This window comes from Ursus arctos, unplaced genomic scaffold (assembly GCF_023065955.2).
Source record: "Ursus arctos isolate Adak ecotype North America unplaced genomic scaffold, UrsArc2.0 scaffold_7, whole genome shotgun sequence".
Taxonomy (NCBI): Eukaryota; Metazoa; Chordata; class Mammalia; order Carnivora; family Ursidae; genus Ursus; species Ursus arctos.
The window spans coordinates 78,865,225-78,877,980 of record NW_026623089.1 but is presented as its reverse complement, the minus strand read 5'-3'; the positions used below and the strand labels follow the sequence as shown (position 1 = coordinate 78,877,980).

General features: G+C 43.5%; 1 protein-coding gene across 1 annotated transcript in view; it reads right to left on the bottom strand.

The window, feature by feature from the left end:
* Positions 1 to 7,629: 7,629 nt before the first annotated feature.
* Positions 7,630 to 12,756, bottom strand: part of LIPK (lipase family member K) — a 44,453-nt gene continuing 39,326 nt past the window's right edge. The window contains exons 9-10 of the mRNA XM_026503993.4: positions 11,924 to 11,995; positions 7,630 to 8,455 (exon numbers count right to left, since the gene is read on the bottom strand). Coding sequence (XP_026359778.1) covers positions 8,225 to 8,455; positions 11,924 to 11,995 — 303 coding nt within the window. The 3' untranslated portion in view covers positions 7,630 to 8,224. The remainder of the gene's footprint in view (positions 8,456 to 11,923; positions 11,996 to 12,756) is intronic.

Below are 12,756 nucleotides of genomic sequence, written 5' to 3'. Positions count from 1 at the left end.
TTAATTATATGTCTTGAAAGTACCCCAGTTCCTACAGGACCTAACCCAGTGCTGGAGGACAGAGAGGACACTCTTAGCCATTCAGCAACTATTTATTGATGACTGGTTTTGTGCAATCATAAATGAGACACGTCCACTGCCATTAGGCGCTGGACTCCTGCCCAAGTTCATTTGGAGACCAAATTAGTCACTATATTCTCTGTCCCTTCTTCTTTCTGCAGATACCCCCAAGGCTTCCTTTACAACTCAGGCCATTCCTTTCCTCCTCTGGGAGGTCTTCTCTACACTCAGCCTTCTGTGATCTTTCCTTTCTTTGAGGTTCAATAACGCTTTGTGCTTCGTGTCTGTTAAGATACGCTATCAACTTCTGTGTACACACGGTTATGTATCCACACCTTGAACGCATGTGGACATACTCCTGGGAATTAGAGTAACCACCTAGTTATCTGTTATCTGACTTTGGGTACCTTAGTTAATTATTTCTGGTACTGTTCATGTGTAAAGTGGGTATACTAATATCCAAGACATAAACTATCGAAAGGATGAAGGGAGATAATGTGTGTCTTGTTCAGTATTTGTCACATAGCAGGGACTCAATGAGATTAATCCTCATCTCCGTGTACACTCTCAGTCCCTCTCCCTCTTCACCCCCATAGCACCGGAGAGTACAACCTCAGACAAAAGAGCAGAGAGGATTTAATTGACCGGGTGAAGAAAAGGGGAATCAACGATTGACAAGTACTATCATGCCGGCAATACTGCATGATGAGACAGTACTGACTCTTGTACTGATAGACAGCCTGCCAAAAAATGACTCCATCACCTCAGGAAGTTATTAGCTTTTCAAACATTCCGTCTTCTTATCTGTAAAATGGAGGAAGCATGGAGTCCATCTTCAGGGCTAAGGTGAGACTCCAGTGAGAGACCCACATAATCACTGAGCATAGTGCTTGGCCAATGTCAAGTATCTCAAAAAAATAAGTAGAGTTGACTTCTATAATGTTACTCAGATAAATACGTCCAACTCTCCAGAGGGCAAGGAAACAGGTCTTGTGATTAAGTACGACTTCACATGTGCCATTTTATGTCTTGGTATACCTAATTCCTATGTGAATTAAGAATTCTCTTTTTCCATATGGTGTATAGGTCATGACTGGAAATATGAAGCCATTATGTGTGCCCAGCACTTTATAAATAATAATATCTACTAACCCCTTTCTATGGACCTGGCATTGTGTTCAAGTCTTTTGCATTATTACCTCACAACATCTCAATAATAGAGGAATTAACAATATTTCCATTTTACAGGTAGCAAAAATGTGGATTAGGGTGCTTACTTAACTTGTCTATGATATAAAGATAGCAGTGGCCTAGGAACCAAAACTGAAGACTTCAGGGCCCGTGATGAAGTCTTGTACTCTACAAACGTGCTTCTCTTCATGGCAGCGTATGCGTGAGGCAGGAATGAGGGTCTCCATTTTGGGGAAAAAAAAGGAAGTAGCTAGAATCAATGAGAAATGACTTTTCGAGGGTCACACAGCTAATAAATAGTGGCGTGAGCTCTGAACTTCTGTTGTCTAACGCAACCGTGAGGACTGTTCCCACAGCAATTCCAGGTTCCTGCTCAGTCAAGAGAAAAGGTGGTTATGCCTGTGAAAACACTTTAAACTGTCTTTTATTTTATTATTTCCTTATTATTGAAGTCTAATCATCATGCAATGTTATATGAGTTTCGGGGGTACAACACATTGATTCGATAATCCTTTACATTACTCCATGCTCCCCATGATTGGTCTTCTTTGAAAAGAACTTCAGGTGTCACAGAAAGAAGGGTGACTTTTTTGTTACGATGATCTTTGTCACCACGGGCCGTACCCACAATGTCCTTGAAAGGAAGGGCTGGGAACTGGTTCATTTCACTAAACCGACTGCGTCCATCTGACAGCATACAGGTGGGTAGGAGGCACAGGCACCCCAGCCTTGAAAGAGGGGGCTGGAAGATGGAAGCCCAAAGGTGGGAAAGGGTTTAGCCTGGGATAAGAAAGCTCAGGTGAAGAAAAAAGAAAGGCTTGCTCTTGCAGAGGATGGCAATCTCTCAGATTTTCCAGTCCCCTAACCACAGAGGGAGCAGTGTTTTGTTGAGGGTTGGGTAATTCTCCAACGGGGCAGGGCAGGGCTTCCCTGACGGGAATCGGGTTGTGTGGGGTTGAGTGGATGACTCCTGGCTGTTACCCTGATGTGTTGTGGCTGTGACACCTGTCAACAGATTTGTCAGACGGATACCAGCCGGGCTGGTGAACCTGGCCCTTCTCTCCGCAGAGCTGGTTTTGACTCAGAACTTGGGTGTCCTGTTTTACATACTCTCGGATGCGCCTGCTCTGTCCTGACCCTGCCCACTTCACCCCTGCCCCCGTTGCTGGTTCAGCCGCTCCCTCTCTGTGGTTCTAGTGACACAGATTTCGCTTCAGTTTCTCTGTTTTGTTGAAATCTGCGTGAAGTTCTGGCCTTGCCCACTGTGCAAAGCTCCAGGAATCCCCTAACAGACAGGAGCCTCCCTGACCAGACGGTCTCGCCTGGGCTTCCTCGTCTGTGTCTTTAAGAAGACGACACAAGGAAGTGATGAGAGTTGGAATCTGGATTCGGAGAACTCTGGGCTTAGGACCCAGATTTGCTTCTAATTGGCCTGAGCTAGTGTGCAAGTCTTCTGAGAATCTGTGGTCTTTAAAAGAACATAGTCCCTTTATCACAGAGATATGGGCAGGGACATGTGGCTCAGGCCATGCCTTTGGTAAATGCCCAAGAAGTTAGTAAGCGCTGAATAATGTCGGCTATTTTTATTACTACCCTCATTGGTTGAAATTCCCCAGTGTATTTTAAACTCAGTGTAAGTCATAAGATGACGACCACATTTTCCTTGTTTAATGCCCAGTCTCCAGCCTCTAACACATAAGAGGTGCAGAGCAAATTTAAAAAAAAATATTTTATTTATTTAGAGAGGGTATGAGCAGGGGAAGGGGCAAAGGGAGAGGGAGAATCTCAAGCAAACTCTACACTCATTGCAGAGCCTGGCGCAGGGCTCAATCTCATGACCCTGAGATCATGAATTGAGCCAAAGCCAAAAGCCGCACACTTAACCGACCGAGCCACCCAGGTGCGCTTCAGAGTAAATTTATTTAAATGAATGACTTGTAACTCTGAGGAGTTGTTTGAAAATTTCTTTGTCAGGGATCACAAAGACACCCCTAGAAGGAGAACTCTGAGCTCCCCAGTCCTACACAAGTAGGCTTATGGTGGAACTGAAAAGTGGTTCCGTGTTAAAATTTTCTCCCCTCCAGAAGCTGCCAGTGTTCGGATTCCTGAACACGTAATACAAAATCAAACTAAAAATATTACATTTATGTGATTGATGAGAGTGATAGTGATATACCTTGAGGCTTCTACTAAAAATAAATTATAAATTTAAAGAGTATTTTTAAAAGACATCACTAAAGGCCAGAAAATCCAACCTGATTAGGAAATGCAATGTTGTGACTTAATTTTAATTGAATTCCATTTGGTTTAAGGCAAACAGCGTGGGCAGATCGTGTCGAGGAGAATGAGGAAGTTGTGTGGGAAGACTTAGGTGTATAAACCTAGTTCGAATGAAAGATGGACATCTGGTTAGGGAAGCAGAGGCAGATGTATCTAGAAAAGCAAGTGAAGTCAGGTTATGTGGAACTTGGGAATATAGCTAGGGAAGTTAGGGCTTGGTGGAAGAAAATAAATAGCAGCAGAGTCATGGTAAGTTCTGGAATAATGGTGTTTCATGGTGAAAACACCTTTGGAAGGAGGAACAGGGAAGATGAATCAGTGCAAAAACTCATAATTAAAGATATTAAGGAGAAAGCAATAATACTTTAAAAAAAAAGATTTTATTTGTTTATTTGAGTGAGAGACAGAGAGAGCACAAGCAGGGAGAGCAGCAGGCAGAAGGAGAGGGAGAAGCAGACTCCCCGCTGAGCAGGGAGCCCGATGCGGGACTCGATCCCAGGACCTTGATATCATGACCTGAGCTGAAGGCAGACGCTTAACCAAATGAGCCACCCAGGCACCCCAGGAATAAAGCTTTTGTAGAGAAAAACTGATGCAGTAGAAACACTATATTGGCTCAGCGTTCTGAAAATACAGTTCCAATCCTAGCTTACTCACTAACTCATACCCCTTGGGCATACCACTTAAACATATGACGCATAAGAGACAATTTTAGGTAGAACATAGAGGAACTTTAAAATTGTTAATAGTTATGTTTATTTTAGTTATTTTCTTTATGTCGAGTGACACTAGCTCTGCATTAGTACAATGATATAATCTGTAAGAATTTTGACTTTTGCTTCTAGCCATAAGACGACAATAGGGTCTGAACTTACCACCCTATCATCAAAACTAGAACATTGGAGGCAAAGGAATAAGCCACAGTTGTCGGACATTGGAAATCAGGCCGCCCAGGACTGTGATCGCTGTGAGGAAGGAAATGAATGAGGTGTTCTCTAGGCAAACCTGAACGCTCTGCCTACTGATCATTTCTAGAACACAGCAAAGGTAGAGGAACCCAAAGAAAGCTCGGTGGGAGTGAGATAAAACCACAGATGCCAGGGAAGCCACTGGTTCTGGAGAAGAACCTGAACCAGGCCTTTTTGGATCTGCTCACCCAGACCCTCATTGCCGGCACTTCCTGGAGAAGCACTTCCCAGGTGAGGAGGGAAAACTCATCACGACGATGGCTGAGCACCGGACTCACTGCCACAGGCTGGCTGGCCCCTGGTCTCTTCAAAAGGCTCACCCTAAGCTTAGCTAGGAGCCTCTGGAGCCCAGAAGCTGTTGAGGGGTCCCCCTGGCATCCCCCTGGTGCCGGGGTTCTGCCCGAGCCTCTCCCTGAAGCCCCAAGGTAGCCTTTCAGACACTCTGGAGCCCTCTCCCAAGCCATGGACCACAGGGAAAGAGGACAAGCTTTTTGCAGCAAAAAAAAAAGAAAAGAAAAGAAAAAGAAAAAAGAAAAAAGAGAGGGGAGAAAGAAAGAAAGAAAGAAAGAAAGAAAGAAAGAAAGAAAGAAAGGGAAAGAAAGAAAGAAGAAAGGGAAAGGAAAGGAAAAAAAGAAAAGAAAGGAAAGAAAAGGAAAGAAAAAAAGCAAGCTCAGTGGTTTATATAATGTATGAAGGCAGAGACTGGAATTTGGGGAACATGAGGACGATAAAATCTGTGAGAACACCAGAGAAAGAAGAGCAACACAGAGGCAGGGCTTCTGAAATACGGAGAGGCACCCCCTTGAGCTTTTGGCTAAATAATAACGTGTCCGTGCAAAAGGTAAAGTATCACCAGAGCGGACGGAGTGAAACTTTCAGAGAAAGAACAATTGCCAGGAAACTACAAGCAAAACAATCCCTAGAGTGTACATAGTATACATAGGGATGCATTTGAATTCCCACCAGCCGGCATGGAGAGGCCTTTCCGAACACACTGGGACATTCAGGAGAGACTTCCGAAAGTGCACACCTCATAGCCAGCCAGAGCTTCCTCGGAGGAGAGATCAGTCTAGACCGGCCCTTAGGGGGGCCAGAAACCAAAACCAAAACAAACAAGTCTCAAAGCAATCAGACTTAGCTTCAGGCAAATGAAGTGACTGCCAAAAAAATTTCCAACCCTGTTTAAAGGAATATAATAAAACTTGGCACGCAGCAATGCAAAATTCAAAGTTTGGCATCCAATGGAAACATTACTAAGCATGCGACAAAGCAGGAAAATGTAACCCACAACCAGGAGAGAACCGATCTATAGAACGAACTCATCAGTGAGAAAGATAATTGCATAAACAGAAAGTATGTTACAATAGGTTCTGAAGGATGCTGACTATGTTCAAAGATTTAAAGGAAAACATAAAATAAGAAGTGGAAAAATTGAAGATATAAAAGAGACCTAAATGGAATATCGAAAGATGAAGAATACAGTCTCCAAAATAGAAAATGTGCCAGATAGGATTCCAGCAGACTAGACACCGTGTAAGAAAAAGTTGTGAATATGAACACACACAATGGACAGTATCTAAAAGGAAGCACACAGAGGGAAAACACTGGGAAAAATGCACAGCTTTAATGACTTGTGGGTCAATAGCAAGTGGTCTAACATATAAATTAGAGACCCAGGGAATGGGAAGGTACAAAAGATGTTTGGAGGGGAAAAAAGGATATTTGGAGAAATAATGAACTAAATTTTTATAAATTTGATGAAAACTGGAAGTACACAGATTCAAGAAGCTCATTGAATTCCAAGCAGGATACACAATGAAACCACCCCAAGCCTCAATGAAATCAAATTTTTAAAAATCCATTGATGAAAAGAGAATCTTAGAGCAAAGAAAAAAAATGTACAATAAGTACAAAGAAGCAATATAAGAACTTACATACTTACAAGAAACTACATGCCAGAAGGTAATGAACAACACTTAAAAGCATCGCAAGAGGGGTGCCTGGGTGGGCCGGTTGGTTAAGCATCTGACTCTTGGGTTTGGCTCAAGTCATGATCTCAGGGTCCTGGGATCGAGCCCTGTGTCAGGCTCCTTGTTCAGCGCAGAGTCTGCTTGAGAGTCTCTGTCTCCCTCTCCCTCTGTCCCTCCCCTCATTTGCACATGCCTGCCCTCTCTCTCTTTCCCTAAGATAAATAAATAAAATCTTAAAAAAAAAACACTGTAAGGATAACAAAATAGAAAGCATGTCAGTCCAAGATTCTCTTATCAGAAAAAACAATTTAGAAATGAAGGCAAAATACCTTCTTCACCGATCAGCCCAGCTGGAGATTCTGGGGGCCTCTCAAACTTTTTCTAAGGATGTGCACACGCCACTCCTCTTCCTCTGTCCTGGGGGACAGGTCCCAGGGCTGTGTATCTTCCCCATTCATCACTGACCATCAGGGGAATGCAAATCAGAACCACGATGAGATACCCCTTGCACCTGCTGGGATGGCTGTAACAACAATACTACTACTAATAAAACAAAAGACAAAAGAGAAGTGTTGGCGTGGATGTAGAGAAATCGAACCATTACCCACTGTTGGTGGGAATATAAAATGGTGCAGCCACTGTAGAAAAATGGTACGGAAGCTCCTCAAAAAATTAAGAGCAGAACTGTACCTGATCCAGCAGTCCCACTTCTGGGTATATATTCCAAAGAATTGAAATTAGGATCTTGAAAAGATACGCTTAATTCCATGCTCATCTCGACATTATTTGCAATGGCCAAGAAATGGAAACCACCTAAATGCCCATTGATGGATGAATGGATAGAGAAGATCGACTTTATACATACATATAATGGAATATAATTCAACCTTAGGTGATGGCAAAACAAAGACTTTTTCAGACAAACACTGCGAATCGATCGCTAACAGATCTACAAAACAAGAAATGTTTAAGGAAGTTCATCAAAACAAGAGAAATAAGGAAATAAAGGTAATAAGGAACAGTGAAGCTTTTAACTAAAGAGACTAATAATAATAATGATAATAATGGTTCGTTACTACTATTAATAGTAGTTTCCTGTTGCTGATGAGAAATTACCAGAAACGTGGTGGTTTAAAACAATTTACATTTATTTTCTCACTCTTGCTGTGGGTCAGCAGTCTGGACATGGTGCAGCCACTCCCTCGGCTCAGAGGCTCCCCGGGCTGCAGTCGAGGTGTGGCCAGCCTGCTTTCTCAGCAGGAGGCTTCCCTGGGGAGCAGTGGGCTCCAAGCTCATCCAGGATCTGGAAGTAATTCATGTTGCAGCGGTATGACTGAGAATCCCATTGTTGGCTGGTTGTCGGCTGGAGGCCCCCTACAGATCCTAGAAGTCACACACGGTTCCTTGCCGTGTAGACTTCCTCCCCGTACCTGTTTACTTCATCGAGCCCAGAAGGGCAATCTCTTCCCCAGCCCACTTAGATGGGGTCTCATATGATATAATGCAATCAGGAAGTGACGTCCCATCACCTTCGCCATAAGCATGATCTAACCAAGGCTGTGGCACCATTACTCTTGCCAATTCTGTTGGCCAGAAACAAGTCTCAGGGCCCTCCCGCACTCAGGGGAGAGGATTACACCAACACGTGGACACTAGGAGGTGAAAATCACTGGAGGGGTCACCTTAGGGTTTGTCCGCCACAGTATTATTTTGAAAATCCCCTTGCTTAGAGAAAGGAAAATGCATTTAATTTTGCTAACACTCATCCATCAGTCTAATAAGGTCTTGGTAAACTTCCTGGGGTGCATCCTGTCCAAGGTAGAAATCCACATGATTGTAGTGTGGAATAAACTTGTAATAAATAAGCCTGGTAATTTTAGGGAGTAGATTCTCAATGTCCTTGAGATCAGCCACGCGGTCCTGTCCTCCGCTCCACACAGCCGTCGGCACTGCCATCTTAGTAACATCGTATATGGGAGGTGTTCGCTAATGACATGTAAAGAGAGAAGAAAACAGAGTTTTTACAGAAAACCACCTTATGGAAGTAACATTCACTATTAATTGTTAAGCAAGTTCTTCAAATGCTCAAAGTGTGCAGTTAGAATACACTTAGTGATATATAAACATTAAAATGTTAAAAGTACTTAAAACACTTTCATGCAATAATTTGAATTGTGAACAAACAGAAAACCCTGATTTGCACTTAGGGGGAGAATAGGAAAGAATCCCAGGGGAATGGGGCTCTTATTCCTATGGGGACCATCCTTCTAGTCGCACTTGCATGGGGGGTATGTCCTTTTCCAACAAAATGGATGTGTTTATGTATTGGGTAAATGTAAATACTTCTTCCCAAATGCAGAAATCTGGTCTAGGGGGATTCCTGTCACTCGAGCGGGCTCTTTGGGGAGCGTTGAGACCAGCAGATGAAAACATTTGAAATATGAGGTTAGGAAGGAGCCAGCCTGTTCCAGAGAAGGGCGGCTGTGGTATTAGTCTCCTGCCCCTTCTCTCGGGTCATATATAGCCTTTCTCACGTGGATCCAACAAAGCCCACCCCCAGCTCCTCAGCGGTCTGGGATGACCAGGCCTGGCCAGTCAGTCCTGCATCCTCTGGCCTCCATGACAGGATGGATGAGAGAGGGGCTCATGGCTAAAACCAGGCCAGAGTTCTCCCTGGAGCCTTTGGCCAGAGCGAATGAGAAAAATACTAGCTTTTTCTTTGTTTGCAGTTAAAGGAATGCTATGAGCTAAGGACATCCAGCCATCATCTTACTACTATTTTTAAAATAGCCTGAGAAGGGAAAGAGCACACGCAAGCAGAAGTGGGAGAGAGAGGGAGGGATTGAAGGAGTGGGAGAGCCTGGAGGACAGTGTCTAAGTTCCCACCTATGGAGAACTTACCACTTTTTAACTCAGTAAAGCTGTATATATTTTTTAAACATAAAATAGACTTTTCTTCTGCTATCTGCCACTGGAAGATTATGGACTGCCAACATAGTCTGTGGACTGAATTGCATTTTCTCAAAATTCGTATATGGAAACCCTAACCCCTACTTTGACTGTATTTGGAGATACAGCTTTTATGAGGGAATTAAGGTTAAATGTGCTCATAAGGGCTGGGTCCTCATGTAGTAGGACTGGCAGCCTTCTAGGAAGGGGAAGAGAAAGATCTCTCTCCAAGCACAAGCACAGAGGAAAGGCTATGTGAGCGTATGGCAAGAAGGCGGCCCTTGGCAAGCCAGGAAGAGGGTCCTCACCAGAGCCCCACTGGCCTGCACCCTGACCTTGGACCTCCAGCTTCCGGGACTGTGATAAATAAATTTCTGTTGTTTAAGCCACTCAGTCTACGGTATTTTTTTAATGGCAGCCTGAGCAGATTCATACACCACTGTTGCGGCCTGGGTGGCACAGTGGGGGAAGCAACCAACTCTTGGTTTTGGCTCAGATCGTCATCTTGGGGTCGTGAGATCGAGGCCCTGCATCGGGCTCCATGCTCAGAGATTCTTTTCCTCTCTCTCTGCCCCTCCCGCCTGTGCTCTCTCTCTCTAAACATAAATAAGTACATCTTTAAAAATGAAAATACACCATCATTAGTTTTGGCAGCAAGATTAGGAAGAAAAGTTTATATGGACAAAGGTGCAGATCCTTCGGAACCTGTAACCTCCCTGACTGCACCTCGAGTTCTCTGAGCAGGGCGATATTCAGGCTGTTACTGCAGAAGTCTCTGGCAGTCGATGGGTTGGTGTCTGGGTCTTTGCATTACTAAATATCTTACTCATATCCCGCTTACCCTATGCTGCTGGGAGACCGTGGCCTTGGGCTTAGGAGCACGTGGTCAATAAGAAGGTATAGCTACAAGAGGCAGGGAGAAAGGCAGAGAAGCTAGTGAGTACAGGTCGGCGCTCACCAGTAGTGCATGTGAGCAGAAGGGCTCAGGGGAGCCCGTGCAGTGCCCCAAAGACAAGGAGCCGCAGACGCAAGAAGAGGCATGCTTTTCCTGACTCCGTGGTTTTCTCAGTGGGATCATACAAAGCATAAGTACTCAGATGCAAGATGGAGAGAGGTAAAGAATAGAGAGACAGCACAACTCAGACATATTAGCAAGCTTTATGGCAAAAGAGTGGAGCCCCTCTGCAATGATTTAGGACCCCGTGAAGGATGAAAGGGGGCCCCGAAGATGGCAAAGCAAAAATAAATATGAAAACCAGGATGCAAATAAGACATGTTGGCTTTGGGCCAAGAAATTCTTTTTTACTTTTGTAGTAATAAAGGATTAGTGATTACATTGATAATTACGCCTGTCTAATTTATGGCTATTACTTATGCTTGTGACAAAAGCAATTGCTTTTTACACATGCATGTTGTTCACCCTCAGTTTGTTTGGGATTTTCCGTGATTCCCTCCAAGGTCCCAAGCAAAAGATTAGTAAAGGAACTTGAATCACCCCCGTCTTCTGAGGATCTGCAAGCACGATGGTAAAGCTAAGCCCTGTGACTCAGCTCTCAGCCAAGTTGATAGCTGAGTTCCACAGATTAGCTCACCATCCAAGACACTTTCCTTCTAGCAACTATCTACTCTTGCTAGGATGAGGAATTGGTTAATTACAGAGTAACTCGTACTTGGACAGAGTGGGTGAGTCTGTGTGTGGTTAGCAGTTTAGGAGAAAACTAGAGAGGTTCGGGAGAAAAATCGGATTTTTCACACCGGCCGAAAGTATGCATTTGCACTACTGCAGTTAGGGTAGCACTGGAAATGTGTTTTTTAAAAAAATTCAAATTTTTTCGTGTCTCTGATTTGAGAAACTCATGTATCTTTGATGACTACTTGTTTAATTTGAGCTCAGTCTATCAGCACGAAGCCAAAACCATGTACGGATTTCCTTATAAATCCTGAAAAAAAATAACAACAAATAGAACACCACATATCATCATTTAATATAGAACTTTGGCTCCAAAAGTTTTCAGAGATTGTGTCAAGAAATATCTTGACACACCGTTTTCTGGCAGATAACAGTACTTCTTCCTAAGAGTGATATTTCTATCTGGTATTTCTTTAATGATCCATACATTGTTTTTTAAAAAATGAGTAGTACGTGGCATCCCAAAGAATGGTCCCAAAGTGCTGAGAGTTTCCACTTTTTGAGAAGAAATAAGTGCAGTGAAAGAAGAATGGATATAAAATCCAGGAACCCCTGGGTCATACTCTGGTCCGTTATTAGTTAAATAATTTTGACAATTTACGTAACCTCTCTGAGCCTCTGCAAAATGCAGACAATCTTATTTGCCTTGCAAGGGCCTCATGAGGAGCAAAAATAATGATATGGAACATGCAAGAAACCATTAAGTAGCGTCCGATCGATACAAAGTACCCAGCACAGTCTTGGTGCCTGACGAGGGGATATGACTTCACTTGTTCACTTGCAGTTGCCGCTGTTGATTATCGCCATCTCCGTACCTGGTGAAAGTGCATCATGTTCTGATCAGGGTTTCCCCAGTCAAAAGCTTGGAACAGACCAGAATTAGCAGCCTGTAATAAAATACAAACAAAAACGCATTACAGTGATGTAAGAAAACAACATACATTTAAAGACAATAAACAGAAAATAGGCAAAGAGGATGACGTCACATCCCACTCGTTTCGGCACAAGAGCTAAAACCCAACAAAGATGAATAAGCCAGATAATATAAATGATGAATATTGATATACTAATTCACAGAACTGATACTCTTTTATGCCCCCCCCCCCCATACTTCTCTGGTGAAAATCCTCGGACAGCAATGTCCTTAAGTATTCTAATGCTATATGTAGCAATGGTTACAAGGATGCTGGATGGAATGATTCTTGAATATCTTAGCTTCAGGAATTTTAATATATTTTTAAAAGGCACCAGCTAGGGGTGCCTGGGTGGCTCAATGGGTTAAACATCTATCTTTATGATCTCGGGGTCCTGGGATCGAGCCCCACGTTGGGCTCCCTGCTCTGCAAGGAGTCTGCTTCTCCCTCTCCCTCCATCCCTCCCCTGCTGTGCACACACTCTCTCTGTCAAATAAATAAATAAAATCTTTTAAAAAAAGGCACCAGCTGTGCATCCTCCTACATTGCAAAGTGACTACGTTTTAATGTACAAACAGCTTTGTATGTTACCCTTGTCGGGTGGTCTAGGATATGACGACCATATTCCTTATTCTTAAACATTTCTGTTGCTATTGAAAGGAACACAGAGCACTCAGTGCTTTCCCTGTGAGGTACGGTGCTGCTGTCTCCCATCTACAGGGCCAGGCACCCTC